The sequence below is a fragment of the Sciurus vulgaris genome, assembly GCF_902686455.1.
Source record: "Sciurus vulgaris genome assembly, chromosome: 10".
NCBI lineage: Eukaryota > Metazoa > Chordata > Mammalia > Rodentia > Sciuridae > Sciurus > Sciurus vulgaris.
In genome coordinates, this window is record NC_136470.1 from 117,428,071 (window position 1) to 117,452,560 (window position 24,490).

Here is a 24,490-nt window from a genome sequence, read left to right on the forward strand (position 1 = left end):
CTACCCTTTAGAGGGCAGTTCAGCTCACAGGGGTCTGAGGTGGGGCCTTGGGCCTCACCTCTGTGTCTTCACCTAGTGAAATTCCCTTTCATCACTGGAATCTGAACCTTCCAAGGTCACCCAGAGCCTGGCCAGGCCTCTCTTATGGCTCCACCTTGCCTGCCACTCCATGTTCTTCTAGGCATCCCTAAAAGGGATAGAAGCTGCTGGGCTGGTCAGTCTGGGCAAGCTCTGCACAGAGGTGACTTAGCAATGATGTCAAGAGGGCCTGCAGAAGGGACAAGACTCTGTTTCCCTTACTCCAGTGTGAACTCTGCTTTAACATACTTAGCCCTGCATTCACCCCAGATTCCCCCATGGGCTGAACAGACCAGAGCTTGTCTGACTGTTCTGCAGATGGGAAAGCTGAGGCCCAGGAAGGGGTGTGTCCTGCCCAAGGGCCTGGCTTCAGGCCCAGCCAGTTACTCACTTGCCCACTGGGCCTGGGGGTGAGTCATGGTGGCCCAGGTGATGGGAAGGAAACACATAAACACGGGCAAGTGGGAAGGGTGGTCTGAGGGAGGGCAGAGGCCTGCCTGGGGCTCCCAGCTAGGACTTCCCACATTCTGGGCCCCATGGGCTTACTGGGCAGGTGCACACCTGACTGTCTCAAATCATGTTCCCTTCTGACCTTGCATTCAAACTTTGTGTCGGCCTTGGTCTTTATTCTGCCCTGGTCTTCCCCTGTTCCAAAGCCTGCCACTGTCCCCAGCAAAAAGTCTAGGCTCTACTCTGTGGCCAGCATGTCCCTTGGTGACCTAGCCCTGACCCTCTTCTCCCCACTCCTCCTTTCCTTCAGGGTCCTGCACCTTTCCTCATGTGCCCTCCACCATCCCTCATACCCCAAGCCCAGACTCTGACAACATCTATCTTTCTTCCTCTGCAGGTTCTTTGCCCTCAGAGGTCCTCCCTCATTGGTCCCTCTGCTACAACTTTCCTCTTACTGCTGTTTCCTTTGATTGCCTTCTTATCCTTCCTGCCAGATTCACCTGTTTCCTGGGGCCAGAGTGTGTATTGGGAAGGGTCTGGGTCAGGGTCTAGTGTACTTCTAGAATCCTCTGCCTTGTCAGCCATGCCTTAAATTATATTTGGATTTCTCCTGCCATGGGATGATTCCAGAAACCTCTTACTTCTTTCCCTACTAAGGCCTCAGTATATCCTGCCTGATAAGAGTCCCTGGAACCAGAAGTCTCCCCACCATGAAGGGTTGGGCCCCTGCTCTTGCCACATGGTGGGGTCTCATCCCTGAGCTCAGATGGTACCTCAACTTCCCTGTGTCAGAGTCTCTCTCTCCCTGCTAAGTGTAGCTTACCCTTCCCCAACAGGCTAAGCCACAGCCCCCACCTTTTGTGGTCCCAAGGGTACCCTGAGTCTCAAGCCATGGTTTTAGTCCAATTCCTCAAGCCTGAAAGAATAGTTGGGCTTGGTAGGGGGCTCTGACTCAGCCAGATGCTCATCTGCTGACACTGAGGTCATCCCTAGAAAGCCAAGAGAAGCCACTCAAAACCCTGGGTGAACCAGGCAGGCTGCTGCAGGTATCCTGGGGCCTCAGAGGCTGGCAAAGGAGAACAGGAAGGGCTCAGGTAAGCCCAGATGGGTTGGGTTCCCTGCCCAAAACCATGTGCGAGGGCTGGAGCCCTCACTTCTTGTATCCCCTTCACTAGAATCCCCAGCATCTTTGCCATGGGCTGATCTCTCACATGATGCTCCAGAACTGTGGGTAGCACTCTGTGAGCTCACCTGGGGCTCTATGGATGGAAGTCAAGGCTTTGGGAAAGCAGGGGTCTTTAGCTGCCTGCCCACTTGGCAACAGTGTCACCCTTGGCCTCCTGCCTCAAGTTTCTGATCCTTCTAAGGCCACCACTTCCAGGAAGGGCTTGGAGCTCAGATGGTTTGACAGGGATGAGGGGCAGGGGAGTATCGTAGGCAGGTATTTTCAGTCTAAGCAAAGATAAGGAATAGTAATGGAGTCATGGTGCCCTGGTTCTATCTTTGCCAAACCTGCCTCTGCTTTTTGGACTGGGAAAGGTGTGAAGCCAGTCCAACCTTTGAGGCTGAGAGGGTGGAGCAGGCCAGGAATTCCCAGGACAACAGGCAGGCGGATGTGCCAGGGGCCTGGGCTGGGCCCCCTCCGGTGGGCAGGTCTCTCTGTAGCTGCTAGGCCTAATTGCCTCATTAGCATCTGCCTGCCGCCTGGGCCTGTCTGGTCCCCTCCCTGCCAGCCTACACAGCCCTGTTTTTCAGGAATCCCTTCTATGAGACATTGATGGTGACAATGACAGTGACCATGATGAGACTGGGAAAATGGCCTGGGAACCAGCTGGCCAGGCCCAGGCCCAGGGTTGCTGGCTTGAGGCCTCAGAGCCCAGCCCCATCCTGGTTTTCACACCCGCTGCCATTCCACATGGGCTTAGTGTCTGGCTGCCTGCCTGGAGGTGGATGTGGCTGCCCCTGAATAGGCAGCACCAGGAAGCAGTTTTGAGGACTCCCCTCTCTGGCCTGGCTCTACTCAGCCTTATTACCACCACAGGGGCACATGCCCCAAGACTTATAAGACTCCCCTCCTGCAAAGACTAGGGAGGAGGTAGGAACTCTCTGTGAGGGCTCCTAGTGGGACCCTCTGCCATGGAGACAGGATGGACAAGAGGCCACCGCTCCTGCCGGTCCCCTGTCATCCCCCTTGCCCCTCACCATGGTTCACATAGTGGCCCATTCGAAGGCAGCACTGCCCTAATCCCCATTCCCCAGACAGGATAAGGTGCCCAGGGCCAGTAGGGGTGAGGGCTGTTGAAAGGTGTTTGGCTGCTTCACTCCAGAGCCACCAGGCCCAGCCCAAGAACTCAGGCTGAGGAGTGGCTGGATTCCCCAGGTCCCAGGCTCTACCCAGATATAGAGCTCCCAAGGGCCACAGGAAGTCCCCAGGGAGCTGGGGAAGATGCAGCTTGGCTGCCTGCTGTAGACTTGGGTGGCCCTGGCAAGAGCCCAGCCCTTGGGCCTCAATCTCTCTATCAAGTGGGATAACACCTTCCACCTACTCTGACTCCCAGGGGATAGCCAGGCACGCTCCATATTGGAACAGTCAGAGGAAAGGGCCTCTTTAGCCTAAGGGTGGACACTAAGCCTGACTAACCCCATACACTACAAGCAGTACAGCCTTGGTCTGGTCTACTTGTTCAGACAAGGTCTTGTGCTGGGCATAGCAAGACAGTCTTAGGTGGCTCTTAGATGACCAAGGAGGGCTTATGCCATGTGTGGTGGAACAGGGCAGGGGAGGTGGGGTTGGGTAGACATCGGGGAACCTGGCTCCAATTCCAACTCCACTACTAACCTTTCCTCACCAAGCCTCACTTTTTTTCTCTATAAAGATAGGTGTACAGACACAAGGCAAGACTATTGAGAGGCAGGAGCAAGTGTGCTGTAGGAAGAACCAACTCTGCTGCCCCCACTCAGCTCTCCTTGTGCCCACACAGGGGAGAGGGACCAGGGTAGCAAGGACCCAGTGGGAGAGCCTCCTGGGGCGGAGGGCTAGGAGGGCCTAGGAGTAGCTGTGCCAGGAGTGTGGACAGAATGGGCTCTGGGTAGAGGCTGGTCCCAATAGGGAGGGGAGCAGACAGGCAAGCTCTTCTGAACCCTGAGCGGGGAGCTACCCCATCCCCAGGCTGATGTTGCAGTGGGGTGGTAGCAGACACTCCCAACACCCTGGGCCTGTCTGTACAGATCCCATTGCATGGGAAGGCCCTGCCCTCCAGCTGCTGCCTCTGTGCCCACGCAGGCCCACCCTCCTGCCTGCCCATTCATGAGAAGAAAACACCAGGGTAGGGAGGGACTTGGAATCACCAGGGTCCCGGCCTGGCTCAAGTCCCATCCTGCCTCTAGCCTTGGCCACACCAGTGAACTGCTGGGCTCCTCCTTAGCTGTCACCCGCATTCAAATCCCACCCATCTGGCCATGGTGGCACACACCAGTGATCCCAGAGGCTAGAGAGGTCGAGGCAGGAGGATCACAAATTTGAGGTGAGCCTGCACAACTGGTGAGAACCTGTCTCAAACAAAACAAAACAACCACAACAGCCACCCCACATCCCCCTGCAAATCCCACCCTTTCCTCAGAGTCAGCGAACAACTCCTGCTCAGACCCTCAGGAAGTCTTTCCCATTAGGGGGCCTTGACCCATCCCTTCTGTCTCCTTACCTCTTTTTCTATAGTATTTTCCAAAGTGGGTTCCTTAGAACACAAAGCCCACCAGGTTCACCTTCACAAAAAGGGTCGGTCATGTCTGAAAACAGTGAAGTCTGGGACCCTTGTTGTACCATATAGGAATGTGTTAAAGGCTCTAACAAGCTGGTGGTACACGCCTGTAATCCCATTGGCTCTGGAGGCTGAGGCAGGAAGATCTTGAGTTCAAAGCTACTCAGCAACTTAGGCCCTAAGTAACTTAGTGAGACCCTGTCTCTAAGTAAAATACAAAAGAAGGGCTGGGGATGTGGTCGTGGTTAAGCACCCCTGGATTCACTCCCCAGTACCAAAAAAATAAAAAATAAGAAAGGCTCTGACAAGTCCTGTGGGGAAGTAGCTAACTTTATCTACTCATCCAGGCATTTCCCAAACTCTGGTGATCACAGCACCAGTTTTTTGCACAACCTCCATTAATAGGTCAAGGAACCAGGCCTTCAGGGGAGAAAGTGGCTTTACATTGCTCAGTGGCTGTTCTACACATCACCTCCTGGACTTTCTTCCTTTCCATTTTTCAGATGGGAAGCTAAGGGTCACTGAGTTAGTTGCTTAGAACCCCTCGCCCTTCCTCTGGCCGCCTTAGGGGCCCTGAAACCTCCTGCTTTTCACACATGGAATCAGAAGCTACAACAGAGCTGCAGAGGATGCTGTACCAGGCACCCGCTGAGAACAGGCTGGAGAGCGTGAGCAGGATTCCTGGCCACAAGTCCCTCCACCAGCATCCCCCACTCTTGGCCATGACCAGCAACTTGTGGTCTCCGGCTCCAAGCTGCACAGGGCCAGACGGGGGCCAGACAAGGGAGGGCAGCCTCGTCTCAGCATGGGGGCTGCGGACAGGGCCCCCTCCCCAAGCCCAGGCCAGAGTTGGGTTACGAGCCCTGAGGGTCTCCTAATGAGTTCCACATGTGAGTGGATGCCTTAGAGAGGAAATGGGAAGGGGCTGGGGAGGGAGAGAGGGGCCTGAGAGGGGATTGGAAACATGTGTTTGTGGAGGACCAAAGGGAGTGGAAGGAGGAGGAGGAAGGCAGCAGAGGGGAAGACTTTATCCCCAGAAGTTCTAGTGCCTACCCCCACCAGGTTGGCTGCCTGGCTCACAGGCCCCTGCGGAGGCCCCAGGCCAGTGGCCTGCTGGGGAGTGGGGTGAGGCTCCTTAGAAACTTGCTCCTGTCCTTCAGACAAAGTCCAAATTTGTGGTTCTGCTTGACCAGGGGAGGATAGAACCAGGTGGGAGAGTCTGTGGGGCAGGAGAAAGTCCCAGCCAACAGTGAGATGCTTTTTCAAATCCAGGCTGGCTGCTGCTCACCACTCCAGGGAGGCCATGGTACAGCAGTCCACTGACCCCACCAGCCCTGACACTGCCCTTGCTGCTCAGCAGACAGGTGACGAGGACCAGCACGTGGGGAGGGCTGCCTACCACTCTCCTACCCATGCGGGGGGGTAGGGCAGGGGTACCTGACTTGGCTTGGTGGCTAGAAGTCTCATTGGGAAAAGGTGTTCAGGAAGCTATGCTGGCATGTTGGGTGTGGGTGTTCAGTAAAAGAGACCCATGGCAGTTGGGGAGGGGAGCCCAAGGGGCTCAATGGTCCCGCTCCCAGGAGCATTGACTAAACCCCATGTAAGCCCATGGCTGTCTGGCTTATGATGCCAGAAACCCAATTCTTCAGCACCCATTCCTGTCTGCCTCCCTGGGTCATGGATCACAGCCCAACAGGGACAAAGCCAACTCTTGGAGCTTTATGTGAATTGTCTCAACAAATCTTCCAGCAGCCCTGTGAGGCTATGCCTGCTCTCATTCCTCAGATAAGGCTGAGGATCTGATGTGAAGTCCTGTATTCAGGAAAAATAGCAGACGCAAAGGCTTTGGGGCTGGAATAGTGAGAAAGCCACTGTGGCTACAGGGGAATGAGGAGGTGGGTAGATGAGTCAAGCCTTAGCAGTGATGAGCACTGGGCACGTTCTTGGAGGCTGGGGAACCATTCAAGGGGGTTTAGCAGGACTGGCATAAGCTATCTTACAAGTTTTCATTACTTATTATTTTTTGGCCTTACATTTTGGCAAATGCTGGCTAATGTGTTGAGAACAGATGGGTGGGCCAAGGGCAAAATTTGGAGACTCACTCCAGGATGTCGGAGAGGTAGGCTTATGCTTTGGGAGGCTGGAGGAACCTGCACCAGATCTACCCCAAACTGAGGCTCCCATCCTCCACCAGAGTGGCCTATGGAACTGAGGCTCTCTCAAATCAGACCTTTGTCCCCAACAGGAGACTTTCAAAGGGCTATGGGCATCCCTGTGAGGCCAAGTGGCCCTATTCTATGGCATGCCCCAGCTACCTAGGGAGCTGGACCCATCTAAGGACCAGGGGTAAGTTTAGGGAAGAGGTCAGCTTCACAGCTCTAGTCAAGGAGTCCCATGGCATCCCTGGCATAGGCCAATCTGGGCCTTTGAGACAGAAAGGACCTTCTGTTTCCAGTTAGCAGGCACATTTGTGTTGCTCCCTGAAGGGGCACGAGGGATAATTACATTGCTTGTCCTGCTCCAAGTTCCAGGACTTCTGAAGAACAAATTCAGGAGCAATTGAAGATTCTGGGGCCTGAGCTCAGAACCAGCTCCCATCCCAACCTTGGGCCTGAGGTTCATGGTTTGAGGATCTTCTGAGGGAGCCTGGTGGTTCTAGAGAGACCTACCAGGTCAAAGCAAGGTCCCCGGCTGAGTCCAGCAGGGGAGAGCAGCAGTCTGCAAGAGGCCAATTGAGTAGGGTGCCTGGAGGGCCCAGACCTGACTGAGACCAAGCAAACACGGCTGGGTAAACGTGCTCCAGGCACTCAGCGTCCCCACAGGAGTCTTGACTCCAACACTGAGTCTAGTTGCACAGCTAGGAAGGATGAAGATGGACAGGGGTGGTATCAGTGTGTGTGACTGAGTGACACTGCCTTGCCTGGCTCCTGCAGGCCAGGCCTCTACCCACGGGGACCTAAAAATATGACAAAGTCCTCCTTTCAGGAACATGTACTTGTGCCTGAAAGAGAAGCAGAGGGCTGAGAACGGGAAGCAGTAGGAGAACATCGCTTCCTCTCCTGCTGAGGTTCCTCTTCCCCACGCCCAGATTTCTCATGGGTGGTAGGACAGAGTGAGCAGGGGTGGGGATTGCTGCAACCAGCAGCCCTCCAGGCAGCCGGGCTCTAGGTGGCCTCACCTAAAGTGAAACCCCTCCCTGGCCGTGCTCTATAAATAGGTTCTTGGGAGAGTGTTTCCACTCGCAGCTCCTGGCAGGAGGGGCTGGCACTGAGCACTCCCTAATGGCTTTGCTGCAGGCGCTCCGGGCTGGCTCATCTTGAGTACGGTTGTGAGGGCCCCACATCCTGGGCATTCGTGGGCCAGGGAGACAGGGTGAAGCTTTCCAGGGACTCTTTCCCAAAGTGGCCAAGGCAGTGAGCCCATGGTGGCAGGGCAGCCTGGCTGGGGTGGGCTGGAGCCTACCAGGCAATTGGACAGGCCCCATGCCAGGGCAGCAGGGCTCACCAGAAGTGGAACAATGCACCAGGGCCACCACTGCTACCTTAGCCAATGGGGTTCCCTTCTTAGCACCCTGGGGAGGCATGGATGAGCAGGGGAAGTAGGGGTGAGGAGAGAACCTCTGGGCAGCTTCTGGTCCCCCTTAAATGGCCACACACCAATTAAACCTGGAGCCAACAGGAGCCCACCTCTAGTAAGTCATTTAGGAAGATGAGGTTAATGACAGGGAGCTGGGATGCCAGAGCCAGTGTGACTCACTGTGCTCTCACTTGCTAAGTGGGCTGGGTTTCCGGGATTCCGAGCAATCACAAACATCCACCCCCACGCCTGTGCTGGTCCTAGTGGTGGCCTTAGTGACAGCAGAAGTGGTTTTGGCGTGCTTACCTCCTCTGGTGGGGAGAGCCCAACTTCCTTCCCACCATTGTGGACACCCCACCCCCCGCAGGGCCATGGGATCAGGAGACAATAATGCTGGCCACCCAGAATCTGAGCCAGTAGGACTCTGGGACCTTGGGTCTCCTGTACCATTGATTCATGGAGCCCTGGTTGTGGGGTTACATAGTCACATGTTGACCACAGTCATTCTGAGTGCCCAATGAGACAGGTACTATCTTACAGAGGCCCCAGACCCTTAGGGACCTCCTCCAAGGCCATGGCGCCAGTGGGCAGCAGAGCTGAACTCCAGGCAATGGCTCAGGAGCCACAAACCCACGGCTCTGCCCTTACCCCACAGAGAAATCTTGAAGCTATGGCAAGCACATCACTGGACAGAGGGCCCAGGACAGCTGGGCAGGAGCCTTGCTCCTGAGCAGGCTAGCTTATGCCACCTGAGACTCTAGAGAAGTGGTCACAGGTCTCTGGGGACCTTTGGACACAGCCTTTCAGGTGCTCCTGGGCATGGCAACTCAGGGATGAGGGGCAGGAAGGCCTGCGTGGTGTGGAGTGGGCTGAGCGGCTTCTTTCTGGGGGCTGCCTGGCTTGGTTGTCCAGGCCCAGCAATTGAGAATTGCTACTGAGATGCATCCTAACCTCACCCTACTCACAGAGGGAGGGTAAAGGAGCTAGAAGGAAGAGGGCGGGGGCGGGGAAGAGGGAGACAGGAGAAGAGAGAAGGAAGGAAAGACAGGGAGGCAGGGGAAAGGAGTAGAAAGGAGAGAGGAGGGAGAGGGGAGATAAGAGAGGAGAACCACACTTTGGTTTTCTGGGAGTTCAGTTACCAAACTCCAAAATTAGGAGCGATGAAGGCTGAGCTGAGGCATCTGGATCTCCAGAAGGGCTGCTTTTGTGCTTGGCAGTGAGACGATGATGTAGCAGCCCAAGCCCCAGGGGATTCACTGGGCAGGGTGCGGAGAGAGTGTCATTTGGGGATACAGCACAAGGAAGGTTCAGTCACATGGCCCCCAACCTTTACGAGCCACCTCAAGGCCAAAACTAGCCCTGCCTGCCACCATCCCAACAGTTGTCCAGCTCAGAGGTCCTGTTGCATCTTCACAGGGGCAATGAGACGGGACTGTGGCTAAAGGGATAGCACCCTGAGTAGTCAGAGCTCCCTAAGGGGTCCCCCTGTTCCCAGTATAGCCTGAGGTCCCAGATTCTCACTCAGCAGCGAGTTTCTGAGTCAGGCCTCACATGAGCAAGAAAAGGAACTCTTTGGGGGAATAACTTGGCCCTAAATGAGAGCCTTAGCCCCTCCACAGCACTGAGGAGGCAGGTCTCTCATCTTTTTTTTTTGTATTGAAGATTGAACCCAGGGCACTTTACCACTGAGTTACATCCCCAGCCCTTTTAATTAGTTTGAGACAGGGTCTTGATAAGTTGCCCAGGCTAACCTCAAACTTGTCATCCTCCTGCTTCAATCTCCAGAGCTGCTAGGATTACAAGTGTGAGCCATGGTATCTGGCAGATCTCTGTTGTATTAAAGACAACACAACATTCTAAGATGTTCTAGGGCTGCCTTAGGTCATGCCAATAACATCCTATAAGAAAAATGGTGTGTTTGGGGAGTATGCCCTCCTGTTTACATCTGATAAATGGAGCTTCCAGTGGCAATAAATAACCAAGACAAATACATACCCCCTCCCTCAGACCATCGCCTTAAGTCACATTTTCTTCTGCAGGATTCCAAACTTGATCGTGGTGTGAAATGAAGACATATAATAACAACACTGGTCTGACCTTTGGGCAAGAACTATCACACAATGTCTAACAGACCTGCTCAGGTCCTGCTGCCCCATTGTCTTTGGAGGTGACCTTGTCCTGGGCTGGCTGCTCAAATCATCAGAATCCCAAGACCTGGTAGCTGCAAGTCCAGGTCTGGATGCCACAAGAGGTACCCCGGGGCAGGTCAGGGGCAGAAGAGCCAGCATGGAAGGAGATGACAAGACTTGTTCCACAAGCTGGGTCCCCTCTGGGGAGGCTGACCCACAGTCATCCAGCCTGTCCTCAAGTCTCCAGGAATGGGCTCATTCCTTTCCAAGGCAGCTGAGAGTCTCACCTGCCAGTTCAGGTAAGGTCAGTCTCTTTCACATACTGGCAGGTTCCTAGAGGCCTTCACAACTTCCAGAATTGGCAGCCCCTGTTATCCTAGAGGGACTGGTGGTACTTGGGGAAAATGGGCTTCCCTTGATCACCTGTTCTACACTGGGTAAGGTACAGCACATACCTTATAACCATCTGGAGAACTGGGTGTCACCACCATTTCAGACATTAAAAGCCTGAGGCTCACAGAAGTTAGGACACATTGTTGAGGTCACACCACTGGGGATAGGTGAGCCTGAGACCTGCTCTCTCATCCAGTGCAGGTTGGAGGTAGGTGCCGTATTTTTGTTTATCAGAAGTCAATACGGCCTGTTCCCTTGTGAGTATAAGTTCTTAGGATTCAGGCTGGGACCCAATTCTGCTAGCTTCTGGGAATATCTAACACTGGATCCGCACTCTGCCCAGGCAGGGCAGGGTGTCTGAGGATAAAGAGACCTCCCTGGCTGGCTGAGTCCCAAGAAGCCAAAGGCTGAAGGCACGAATGACACGTAGTCATAGGGAAAACACTTGTCCTGGCCTTCCCAGCTCAGATGCAGAGGAAGGAGCCTAAGGAAACGCTAATGAACACATGGAAAGGTAGGTACCTGAGCCCCCCAGTACCAACAGAAACTGTGGGGGCCAGCCAGAGGGATGTGGGTGGCATGTGGGGGCTCTGGTTGCCCTTGTTCCACCAGTACTGCAAATGAGGGTGTTGTGGCCTCAGAGGCAATACTCAGAGGACAGGGGCATGCTATGTTGCCATTTTCATTCTCCCCTGACAGGCCCTGGGGATGGGAGGACCGATTAGGTCTTACCCAGAACAAGCCACTCCTGCAACAAGTCAATAAAGTCAGTTTTAATTTCCAGATTCCTTTGTTCTCATGAACACAGAGAGGAGGAAGCTACCAGGCCCCAGTGAACATATGTGGAACAGATATCAATGCCATTGCAAAGCCATTACCCATTCCACAGAGATTGTTCCTAAACAAACTTGACTCAGAGGGGTCCACTTTGGGGCTTTTGTCAGATAGAGAAAAACCTCCTGGTTCATCCAACTAATGAGCAGTCTTTTCTTTTTGGTACTGGGGCCTGAACCCAGAGGCACTTTACCACATTCCCCAGCCCTTTTTAGTTTTTGAGACAGGGTCTCACTAAGTTATCCAGGCTGACGTTGAACTTGTGATCCTCCTGCCTCAGCCTCCTGAGTCTGGGTTACAGTGCCTGCTGAACAGTCAACTTCAAGTCACAGATGGAATGGGAAAAGTCAGTCACATAGCTGAAAGTTATGGAATGAAGAGTTATGGATTTTCCAGAGGGACAGCCACAATCTTAGGACTCAGACAGCAAAAGTGTTCAAGTGGGTCCTTCAGGTTAAACTAAATGTGATCCTACCAGTGGGTCTCAAGCATCCTTTTTATGTGGGCCCTGCCCACTTGGGCCCTCTGCTACCAGAAAGACCTTCTGATGCAGATAGCAAGGTGGAGGGCAGAACTGCATAATCCCTGGGGCTTGGTAAGGATGTGATTCCCACAGAGCTGAATCCCTTTATTTATTTACCCAGAGTCCTGCAGTACAAATCCCTGGCCTGCCACCCCCCAAATCGACCAAGCTCCTGATTCTTGCTCCCCTGATCATGGTGTTGCTCTCTGCATGATTAGCTGCTGGTTCTCCAGACACTGCTTCAGTTTGTCTTCTGTCAATGTCAACCGCTGCTCCAGGATGGACACCGTCTGTAAAATAAATAGTGGACAGGCTCAGGGGATGCAGGGGCCACCAGGCCGTCCTTTGAGCCTGCTGCCCAAATGCTTGGGGTGATTCCTTGCTCTCATCTCTGGTGGCAGACCTTGCCTTCACGTGCACTGCTCCTGTCTCTGGATGTTTGGTCCTTGATGTTAGGGGAGGAAACATGATGAGGGAAAGCAGATGACATGTCTCACAGCCTTGGGTCAGGCCCTAAGACAACTGAGGAGTCAGGAATTCCAAGTTCTGGTGGTCTGGCATTTAGACAGCTTCCTTCTCTGGACAGGCTTCGTCCACAAACAATTGGAGACCATCAACCATATCCATTGCAGAGATGAGGAAACTGCACCCACAAATGAAGGCATGCCACCTGAATTCTGCCCCTGATGCAGGCCTCTCTATACCTGAGGGTACTCCCAGGCCGGCAAGGGACAGAAGCTGGGAAATAAGTTCCCCAAGCCCAGGAGGGTCTCTGTGTGAGTCCGTTGAGGAACGCTGTATTGCCTGCAGGTTAGGCCCAGGGTGATCACAGCAAGTGGCAACTCCTTTATCTCTGAGCCCTTTTTTTCTCCTATGTAAGTGGAGAGGGCAATGCTGAGCTTACAGCACAGGGCACTAGCATACTGCCCAGCACTCATGCAGCTTGACCCATGTTGCCCACTGTGCCCATGCTTGCCATCATACTGCCTGTCAGGGGTTGAGCCCTTGCTCCCCTGGTCTCACTCATATACCCAGCATGATGGCTGCCTGGGGACCTGGCCACCTGGGGCTGCCTATGCTTCATTGGCTAGGGCCAGTCTTAACAGACACGGCTTCCAGACAGGCCCTGAAAACCTGTCTACCTCCTGTGGTCTTAGGCAGTGTCAACCGAGGGGCACCCTGGGTATCTGCCACAGATACACGGTGAGCCCACCATGGGCTTGCCCACCAATCACATGCCCACTCTAGCACTCACTTAGGTTGGTACAGGCCGGTACAAACCCTCATGGAGGGTTGTTGATGCCTACTGCATACCAGGCGCACACCACTGGATGAGCCCACTGTGGTGGAGTTCACTGTGGACAAGGCAATTGTTGAACGTGGCAGGCTTGCTTCCTGTACTGTGAAGCCCACAGGCACCAGAAAGGCAAGATAATTTCACTTGAGATCTCCCAAGAGGTTTTGTCTGCATCCCAGAGGTACCATGAAGGTTCTGGGCCTTGGTCCGATGGAAAGTGAACTTTTGTTTCATACATTTAATAAAACGTTAAAACATTTTGAGAGAAAATTTCCCCTCCAAGACTGCTATAAATTCTCACAGCATCCTGCAGGGTGTCTTCTGTCCACCTGGCAACTGGCCCTTTAAATAAGCTGGCCCCAGGGATGTGAGAGTTCTGACCTCTGGGTCACAGTATAGAGGCTAGAAAACTCACTGCAATCCACCCTGGGAGGCAGAGCTGAGACCATCACATCCCCAGTACTGGCCAGCAAGCCAGGGAAAGGGGGAAAGGGTCTGTATCTTGTAAAAGTGGCAGCGGAAACAGCCCCCGGCTGGCCTGAGCAGCATTCCTGGAAGTTTCCACTGGCTGCTGAGAAACTCACACAGCCAAAACCATTCTTAATCCAGCCTCTTTCTGATGGACAACCCAGCCAACTCAAGGCCACAGTAGGGGAGCCCAGCCTGCTGCATTTCCGTTCCTGCCTGTGTATATATATATATATATATATATATATATATATATATATTTTTTTTTTTTTTTTTTTTTTTATCTTTTCATAGGAACCCAATTTCCAAAAGTGGAGACAGTGGGCCTAGAACACATGGAGGTGGGGTGCTGGGTCAGCAGCAACAGCAGGGGCCTCCACTTAGTTCCATGGGGACCCATACATCAGCTCAGCAGGTATGTGCCTTTAAATGTGTTGATATTAGATTCCTTTGAACAGAAAAATATCCCCTATTTCACAATGAGTCCCAAATGGAGGATGCCAGTCCAGGTGGGCTTCTTCCTGGTGAGTTTTAAAAAGACTATGCCCCTCACACCTGCATCTTTCCACCCTGCCCCTCTCCAGCTTCTCCCCTTCCCAGCCAAGCTTCTGAGTAATTGTGCCATTCCAGTGTTTGGTCTCCATTTCCCTTGTCCCTTCTGTCCCCAAGTCTACACTGCCTAGGTGCCAGAAGGCAGCCACCAGAGGGCTAAGATTACCAGGTACTTCCCAGCCCTGTCTGATGCCACCCTGTCTGATGTCCATTTTGCTTGGAGGATGGACTGGGAGAGGAAGGTGTTTTTCAGATTTCTGTACATTGGAATGTTGTCTGGCACTTTTTTTTTTTTCTTAATATCTACTCCAATAAAACATGGGGCCTCATTTTTACAGAACATGAGTATTCCCCATGATAAAGCTGGAATATGGAAGCCCTGTTCTTTAAGTTGGCTGATGTGCCCTCCCACTATTAAGGGAATGGTTTTCCCAGTGACAGAAAGGCCTTCATCAAGGGCATCTGAGTGGCAGTAGTTACACATGCTTGGGGATGGTGGCTGGAAGGCCACCTACAAAAGTCTGCCCAGTTGTAGGCCTGGAGTGGCTGGGACAGGCCACCACAGTACAACTTTGCTTCCCCAGAATAGCTGGGCCTGCAGGAGAAGGAGAAAGAGCATGTGGGGTGGCAGGTAGGGTGTATGAGGTATATGAGGGCATCCCTGACAAGGCCAGATCATGTGCACTTCTTCATAGTGTGTTTGGCCTTTACCTGTGGGTTTAGAGCAATAAAGGGTAAGCACATACTCACACCAGGGTCAGGTGCACAGTGGGTTCAGAAGTATGTGCTGCCTTAATGCCCAGAGGACAAAGGCAGCCACTGTTCCCTCTGCTGTCCAGTAGTCCATGTTGGGGAGCCCAGGCCACATCTGTGATCCATCCCCCAGCTAAGGCTGGCCAAGAGGGCGCTGGCTGCTGACATTGCCTCACACTCTGGGTTTGGCCCTGGGAATTCTCCTGCCACACAGGATCTGTCCTGGCCAGGCCCAGAGACAGGCTATGCTTTAAAGGCAACCACCTCTGAAGTCTCACTAAGTCCATGATCCAAAGCCCAGCAGTCTCAGCTTTCTTTTGTTCAAGATGTATAATATCTCAAAATATACTCTACTGTCATGTGTATCTAAAAAGAAACTTTTTTTTTTTTTTTTTTTTTTGGTACCAGGGATTGAACTCAGGGGCACTCAACCACTGAGCCACATCCCTAGCCCTTTTCTGTATTTTATTTAGAGACAGGGTCTCACTGAGTTGCTTCGTGCCTTGCTGTTGCTGAACCTGGCTTTAAACTTACAATCCTCCAGCCTTAGCCTACTGAGCCACTGCAATTATAGGCATGCACCACTGTGCCCAGCAAAAGAACAAATTTTTAAAAAAGAAAAGAACTGATCTTCCACGCAGCCCCTTGACCCACACTGCCTCTCCCTTTGCTTTGTCCAAGAGCAGACCTCCAGCCCCTGTCCCCCAGAAAATACTCAAGGAGAAGCAGGTTAGTCTGGTGGAAAGGACAGTGCAGGGAAGGCATGTGTCCATGGGCTTCTGGCTGCTGGATGGGCCTGTCAGGGCAAGATGGCCAGGAACAATGGCTGATCTGCTAGAATGTCTTCACTCTGGAGCCCAGACTCCTCCTTAGTGAGGCCTCTTCAGTCAACCTTGGAGAAACCAAGCAGCTCACTCTTTCCCTGGTCCTGGTGTTGCCTTTAGAGCTGATTTTTTTCTCTTTCTTTATTTGGTATTGAGGATCAAACCCAGGGGTGACACTGTACCACTGATCTTCATCCCCAGCCCTTTCACTTTTATTTTGAGACAGTCTCACTATGTTGCTGAGGCTGGCTCAAACTTGTGATTCTCCTGCCTCGGCCTCCTGAGTTGCTGGAATTTCAGGTGTGTACCACTACTCCTGGCCCCAGTAGCTAATTTCTGAGTTCTCTCTAAATTGGATATGTTGCCCAGACTCAAGGGAGACCAGTGGGAAGACCTAGGACTAAGCTTTGGTGGGCAGGGGCAGGTGTCCTCCTGGTGATTCCTGACATTCTGCTCACGGGAGTGCTTGCACTGTGCCAAGCATTCACTAACCCTTCACAGTAGGGGTTTTTAATAACCTGTTTTTCAGATGAAAAAATAGAGGCACAGTGTCATTAAGCAACTAGCTGGAAGTCACTCAGTTTATTCATGACAAAATTGGACCATGAAGGCTGGTGGCCTGGCTTCAGAGTGTGCCACTGGTTCAAGGAGACAATTCCATGCAATCACACAGACCAGGGGGCTGTGCTGGAAAGAATGGAATGGATAGGTCTGGCCTCAGGTGGCCCTGAGGCAGTGAGGAGTAAGCAAAGGCTGAGGAGGAACTCATCAGGGACAGGAAGAGCACTAGGGCCTAATTAACAGTGTATGCAGAGCCCCAGGGCGGGAGGGCAGGTAATGAGCAGGTGGGATGGACCCAAGAGGCTCCTGTGCTAAGGCAGGGAGAGAGGGCCTTGGGTGAGGTGGGAAGGGGACCTGGCCGTGCAGCCCATGACAGGCAGCTTCATCCTCACTCAGAGCAGCAGGAGGTGAGCGGGGAGGCCCCTCTAGAAGCTACATGGTGAAGGGCTGAAGTGCCTGGGTGGCTTGGGAAAGCAAGGTAGAAGCAAGAATGGGAGGGGATGGTAGTGGCTTGGACTGAGGGAGGGGGAGCTCAGAAGGAAAGTGGACAAAACCAGGGATATCTATGAAGAACAGACCAACACCACCTGGTGGTGAGTCAGATGAGGGATACCAGAGAGCAGGAGACACAGGTCAAGGTCCAGCCCTGCAGAAGAGGCAGAAGTGGATTCTACGTGGGACGAGCTGAGTGTAAGGGACATCCAAAGGGGAAAAAGCCTTGTCAGTAGCAGAGTTGCTTTTCCTTCCTCTCTATCTCCCCTCCTTCCTTTTTTTTTTTTTCAGTATTAGGGGATGAAACCCAGGGCCTCACACATGCCAGGCAGTTGCATCCCCAGCCCTTTTTTATTCTATTTAGAGGCAAGGTCTCACTAAATTGCTCAGGCTGGCCTTTAACTTTTGATCCTCCTGCTTCAGCCTCCCAAGTAGCTGAGACATGTACCACAATGCTTGGTTGCTTTGCATTTCTGAGTTTGTCCTCGACATGGGGCAGCTGGTTGGTGAAGGGGCAGGAGAGGAAGGCAGTGAATCCATAAGCCCTGCACACTGGAAAGGAGAATCTGGTGCAGGTGAGCTGAGGGTCATACCATGGTTCAGAATGATGCTAGTTGGACCTCACTGAAGGCAGCATGGCTACTCAGGGAGGGACTACCCAACCAGGTGAACAGATGAGGTTGGGGGCCAAAAATCAAGGGCATGGCGAGAAGCCAGCTGGGCAGGCTCTGAGCAGCTGGACAGTGGTCCAGAAGCTAGGGCCGGGGGTGGGGTTTCCAGCAATGACTCATCCGCCTGAGCTCTCTGAGGAAGATCCTCTCCGGACAGCCTGAACAATGGCATTCTATTTGGATCCCAATTTTCCTGCACAGGGGAGAAAAGACAGGGATCTGTCTCCTAGGGGGGCAGCACTGGCAGTGCGAGTGTGTCTTCTCTCACTCACAGTTCAAGATGTGTAAGACATTTTCTGTAACACCCTGAAGGGCCTTCTGAGTATGGTATAAAAAGATTTTAAAGTGATAGGCTTTTATTTTTAGTCCCCTAAAAACTGTAGTGACACCCAAGGAAGCTGCACCAAAATGCCAGTCCTCAGAGACATGTCTGACACCTGGGCCCCACACTGGGGCCATTTTGTAGACATCCCCACTCTCCACCTCACCACCTCACCACCTCACCACCTCAGGCTCCTCTTTGAGTCACTAGATATCTGCTGAAGGCCTGCTAGGGCCCTATAGGACTCAGGGACCTCAAACAGCTGAGCTCAGCTCCCACATTGTCCCCCATACCTACCAATGGCTCAAAGTGGCCAGTTTAGGTGCCCTGTACAGGACACAACCTGGGTCTGTGCATCTCCTTTGGCCTCTGGGATGGCCAGGGAGAATCTCAGATTCTCTGACTTGTGTGATGGGGACTCAGGAATTGGGGGTACCACAAGAGGCCAGGGAGGGTCTGAAGGGTATCTGACTCCGCAGTCCACCTAGGACACTCCTATGGGCTCTATATAGGTCCAGGGAAGAGTTTTCTGGGTGTTGCATGGAAGAGTGGAGTCAGCTTCCTGAGAGAATGAGTCCCCGACCCTCAGAAGTGGTGTGACAGTAACAAGGGCAGGCAGGACTTGTGGAATGGTACACGGTCCCCTGGCCCACATCCCCTTTCTCCCCTTCAGTCATGCCCTGGTGCTTTCCCTGGCCTTATAGGCTTTTCCTTTGTTCCTTCTTTCTCCTGCTGGTCACTTCCTTCCCAGTCTCCCCACTTCCTCACAGTCTGGTCTCCCTTTCCTTCAGCCACACTGGCCCTTCTACCTTCTTAAGGTGGGTTTGCCCTACATCTTTTTCTCAGCTCTTTCCTCTCCTTTCCCATTGTTTTCCTGTTTTACCCATCTTTCACTTTGTGTTTGAGGACAAAGCAAGGAGAGTAGAGTGGAGTAAGTGTCTGGCTTACAGGGGCTGACCCCCAACACAACTCACCTGTCCTGGGGCTGGTGCTTGGACTGGCAGGCCTGGGAAGGAGACTGCCACCTCTGTGAGGACATACCACAAGACGAGCAATGGAAGTGCTTACCAAGTACAAGGTTCAGCAGATACAAAGGCTCTGGGGCACACTGTTAGAACTGTCAGGAGGCCAGTGTGGTTGGTTTGGAGTGGTTGAGTAGAGAAGAGAGAGACTGGTAGCCACAAGGAAGGTGGAGAAGGGGTCCCAGGGTTCTCAATCAGAAAAGGAAGGGAACAGGGAAGCCTCTACTTCCTGGCACGGTGTCACTAGGATCACAGGTCTGAGTAGGTACAGCCAGGGAGGACAGTGCTCCCACATGCCTGGGGCTATGTTGCAGAGCACTGGCTCCAGAATGAACTCTAGGAAAAAGATGCAGTCTGGGAATTGTCCACACCTGGTCCCACAAGTGGTAGGACAGGAGGCAATGAACTGGCACTTCAGAAACAGACCTGGCACCTCAGAGCCAGGCCCCTTCCAGTAGCTGCTCTTCTTCCCAGAGCCACCATTGCCACCACCTTTGCTGAAGGACCCTCCCATGAAAGATGGAGCCCAAGGGGTTATGGGACACTCGTGGAGACCCATGACTCTCCCACAGCATCCAACAACATCTCTCACACGTCAGGTGCCCACCACATGCAGCAAACAAGACACTCTGGCTCTTGGAGGTTTCTAGGCACCAATGTGGCTGCAGTACCAGTTCAGCTGGGCTGCCTTTTGGCAAAGCTGCTCCACTCTCACTGATGGTGAAAATGTTGTGGGGAAGGAAAGAAGATTAGCTGGTCACTCTGTCTACATTTCTCAGACATTTGGCCAGATCCTTAAAAATACTTTCATGTGTGCAGGCCTCACCTGAGGCTTTCCCTCCGCATCCCCATTCCCATACAGCTCTGCGGTAGTCCTTCTTCCCAGTGGTCCCTGCTCACCCTAGCCAGGGCACTTCTCCATCTTGCTCCAAGCAGAGGCCAAGGTGCTGCCTGGGTCCTCTATGGGGAGTGATACTGCTTTCTAGGATAGAGTCCCCTTGGGGCCTCTTACATGAGCTGGAAGACAGGTAGCATAGAGGTGAACAGGATGGCTGGGCCAGATTGACAAGAGGCAGAGAGCCAACATACAGCCACATGCCCATCAGGCACTCTGCCTGGTCTGGCTGATAGCAGGGAAGCCAGGAGACTAGGGCGTCGCCATCTGATGGGGTGAGATGAGGAGCCACTGAGACTGATGACACAAGGGAATTGTGTTAGGCAGAGGCATGGCACCCGGGAGAGGGCAGTGGGAATGTGAGCACGGCAGAGCCAGGCTGTCCAGGCCTCCCTGCAGCCTGACTAGGGCACCACTGTTAGGGGTGCCCTGCCAATGGAGCTCTGCTGAGAGCAGACTCCTTGCCAGATTCAGGAAGGCCACCCTGCCCTGCTGGATTCCTCCTGCACTAGGACACTGACATCCAGTCGACACTTCCCTATTGGCACTCTGGGTCCAACTCCTGCTTAGCCTCCCCTCTGTTCCCATCCTCACGCCTCAGCTTTCTGGTGACTCTCCACCCTTCTGGGTCACTGTTCACCCTACCGTCCTCATTGCTTCTCCCTTGTCCCTTTCCTGTCCAAGAGGTCAGGGGTGAAGATCAGTCTGCCTTCCTCTCCTCTGGTGTGAGCCCTTGGGAAGGGCTGTCAGAGTGATTTCTAAGGGGACGGCTTCATCCTATGTGGTAAAAACAGGGGCTCCAGAACTGTATGGCCTGGGCTTGAGTCTCATTTAGACCACTAACTTGCCCAGGTGGCCTTGGGCAACCCATCTGACTCGGCTTCAGTTTCTTCATCTGTACAATGCACTACAACATGCATATTAGTAGCTAATATTGATACAGTACTTGCTTTGTCAACTTGGCATGGGGAGACCTGTGGATAATGTGACTCCTCCCAGCTGATGTCCTGGCTGTGCTTTGGGAAAATGGGGGGACCTGGGCACATATAGGGCTTACTGGGTCCCCAAAGAGGTGGCTTTAGTCAGGCATGGGAGGGTCTGAACCACTGGAGCACATAGTAGTCTGATTGCTTTTAAAAGTTCTCCTGTGATGGAAAGTTGCTTTTAATCATTTCCAGGATTGTGGTTGATTTGGGCTCCCCCAAGAGGTCTCCTCGGAGAGGCTGGGGTTCCCCAGGCCTCTCCTCCCCCAACACAGGAGTCAGATTTTTGGGGGTAGAGGATTCCATCAGCCCTGGGTCAAAGGAAGAGGGTGTAGTTACCCTGCCACATCACTGGGGGCACTTATACCAGGCCTGGAGAAATATCCTAGGGCTGGCCACTGGTTCAACAGTCCTAGTCTCTACTGTGCTGAACAGAATGTCTAACTTTCCTTGGTTTCATTGCAAAGATGGAAAATGTGGAATTAATCTCCCCTGTAGCATGGTTTTAACTTCACTCAGATTCTAAAGATCTAAAACAGATGCAATAAAAGGGGAGTCTTCTGTGGGGTCTTACCAGCTATCAAAACAAAGTGGGGCTGTGGGGCCCACGGCCTGCCCAGCTTCGTTCTTGTCTCTTGGTCTATGTCCCTGTGTGAGCATGCACATATATGCACACAGGCAGCCCTGCATTGCTGATGGTGACCTGGCCAGTCTGTGGCCATATGTTAAGGCTGACTAGGAGATGGAGGGACCAGTCCAGCTCCCTAGGAATAGGGACTGTTGGGCTTAGTTCAGCCCTTCCCACCACCCAGACTCTGCCTTTCACCAGTCACTGCCCCCCATGCCTAATGGTCTGTGCACAGGGCCATTAGAGTCTGAGGGTACAAACACTGGCCCTCAAGCAGCCTAATATGTCAGTCAGTCTAGTGAAAGCATAATGGGAACAGAGTTTTTATCTATTCTTGCATATGACTGTCTTCTGGTTCCCAGACAGCACTTGGCACAAAGTACACTGAGTAGTGGATAGACAAATGTCCAGCCCTGAGCACTGTGCAAGTAAGGAGAACATAGCTCCTGTGCCTGCCAGCCAAGGTCCCCAAGACCGAGACTACATAGCCCTAGTCTGGAGATGAGCCCACCTGGCTGTGAGAAGCACTCACTGCAGCTTGAGCCCTGGACCTGGCAGGGGCTGGTGGGGGAGGGAGAGTGGGCAGGCAGGAGGGGCCAGCCCTGCTCCCCCCGCCAGCTGGCCTTGGGTGGAGGTCTCCTGGCTTCATCAGGAAATGGGGGTGGACGAAGTGGGGGCGAGTCAGGGAAACGGCCTGGTTCCTCCCCTTCCATCTCAGGCCTGACTTGACGATGACTCAAAGCTTCAAGACCTAAACTTCAGAGGGAAGGAATGGAGACTCCTTGTCATGCTAGAGCCAGGATCGCGCACTGTTGGTCCATAGTATAAGAGTATCTACAGAAAATCTCTGGGCGCAGCAAATGTCTTTTAACCATTCTGCTTTACCCCAGTCTGCTGTGAACAATACAAAGTAAGCTTTTGGTTCCTTGAGCCAATGAGCCCATGTTTCTGCTTCACGTTATCTCAGGGATATAGGATTTCTCTGACATGTTTGCCTTCCCCAACCCTGCCTCTACTGAGGATTGGCTTTCTATGGGAAGTACATGAACACTATTTTCTATCAGTGGATTAGCCAATAGATTAAGGAATCATGGCTAATTTACCTTCCTCATAGCTTTATAACAATTCCTTTTAAAGAAACACAGTCTTTCCATATCATTGCTTCCCCTAAAAGAAAAATCTACAAAAAGTGGGATCATTCACTACCATTGTAAAACTAATGCTCCTAGGACCTACGGGGCACTGCTCACATCTGAGGGAGGATCTAAACCACACCCTGCTCATACTGCCTGGGTTCAAACACATCTTTTCACAAGCCATGTGCCTAACAGGCACAGGACTCAAGGCACAGGACACTAGTCATACTTGGTCATCGGTTCTGCTGTATTCTGATTCCCAGGTGGGTCTAACAGAGCTAAGCCTAGGGCATGAGTCTTGGCCTTGGCCACCTTCTACATCCCATTTCTTTAGCTGACTTTCCCAACAATCCTTACCAAGTAGCTAATTTAACAATACCCAATAGACCACAATCATCCCAAGTTCAAGAGACTACTTGGTACTTGCTGGAGGCTAGGAAAATCTCAGTGAAGCCTAACTTAATCAGATAATTGCAGGGAGAAAGAAGGACATAGGTCACCAGGGTGGGATCTTTTAGGCCTCCCCCTACCCTGTGAAGTATCCACTCATCCACAGTGGGAAAACCTGCTCTGCCACCTTGGATAGTTTTCTGGACCCAACACCTGGACCCTCCCCAAAGGCCATCCCCTGCTAAATTCAAGGCTTCTTCCTACTCACACTTCTCCTTCCAGTCAAGGTTCTTGTGGGTCTGACAAGGGTCTGTGCCCACCACGCAGTCTTGGGTCAGAGGCCTTCCTGCAGTGTTCCCTGGCCTACTATAGCAGTGCCTCAGTGAGAAGAACATCAGGCAGCCAGTGTCAGCTTTGGCTTGGTTAACTGCAGAGCACGCAGGCCCTTTTGGGGTTGCCTGTCATTAACACTCACAGGCCCTATGGGTTTTGTGCTTGACCCTTCCTTGGAGGGCCCTCAGATCCTCCAAAGAAATAAGAGCAAACTACCTGGAGTCCCCTCATCCTTCTCAAAGCACATCCCAAGTCAGACTTAATGAGTTGACCCTTCATGGGCCTCACTGCCCGACACTCCTGCCTGTCATCTTCCAGCCCTCCCCCCACCTCCAGGCCTGCTTGGAGCCTCAGAAGAAATCTCGAATGACCGACCATGAACATTCCCAGGCTTCAGAGATAACCACAGCCATTGCCCAGCCCATCTGGCAGGCGGGGGCTTTCAATCTGCAGCTTCTTCAGGAAGTGGGGGTGCTTTTGCCACAACCGCAGACGGGATAGAAGATGGAAAGCAAGAGTTTTCTGCCAGATCCCCCACGGAAGCTGCCATCCAGCTCCCCATGCAGTAACAAACATGAGCCAATTTTTGAGTGCTGCTAGCAGGCTGTGCGCCATAAGAGGAGGCCGCACACTGCCCTGACTTGGGATTAGGGAAGGTGCAATCTTCCCCCATCTCTCCTCATTGCAAAGCCAGGGGAACTAGTGAATAAAATGCCAAAATGAGCAATAGGGCTGGAGAGGGGCCAGGAGTCTAGATAGACATTCTTCCCTAGTCCCTCTGCAAGTGGCTAGAATCAGGCACCAACTATGTCTCTGCCACCAATCAGACAGTATTTTGAGTCCTTTGTCCTCTAGGAAGTACCTTCTTTTCATTTTCTTACAGTACTAGGGATTGAACCCAGGGGTGCTCTACCACTGAGTTTCATCCCAATCCTTTTTATTTTTTGTAATAAATAAGTTATCCAGGCTGACCTCAAATTTGTGATCCTCTTCCTTAGCCTCCTGAGTCACTGGGATTATAGGAGAGCACCACCATGCCTAGCAGGAAATAGTCTCTTAACAGAGGGAAAAAGTCTTTTGCCCCAAACCCAAAGTGGACTTTGCCTGAAAAGGCAGCCCTTGACTATTCACAAAGAAAGATGGCTAAATCTACTCTTGTGGCTAGATGTCATGATGTGGAGAGGTTTTCTTTTGGAGAAACAAACTACCACCCTGTAGGCCCTGCCTGGGAGTGAGGTAATGACTGGAGGGCTGTAAACAGGGATCACTGAAGGGCACACAGGGTGACTTCTACTCTATACTTTCCCAACAAATTGGGTCTGAGTGCACCTGGGAGGACCACCCCCAGGGAAAATGGTGCAACTACTTTAGGATCTGGAGTATGCTTCCACAGACGAATGGTCTGCCTAACAAAGGACAGTA

At 52.6% G+C, this 24,490-nt stretch overlaps 1 protein-coding gene across 6 annotated transcripts in view; it reads right to left on the reverse strand.

Moving 5' to 3' along the window:
• Window positions 1–11,831: 11,831 nt before the first annotated feature.
• Window positions 11,832–24,490, reverse strand: part of POC1A (POC1 centriolar protein A) — a 96,672-nt gene continuing 84,013 nt past the window's right edge. For all 6 annotated transcript variants that reach the window (XM_079101319.1, XM_079101318.1, XM_079101321.1 and 3 more), the window contains one exon: window positions 11,832–12,031. In XM_079101319.1, the coding sequence (XP_078957445.1) occupies window positions 11,933–12,031 (99 nt within the window). In that variant the 3' untranslated portion in view covers window positions 11,832–11,932. The remainder of the gene's footprint in view (window positions 12,032–24,490) is intronic.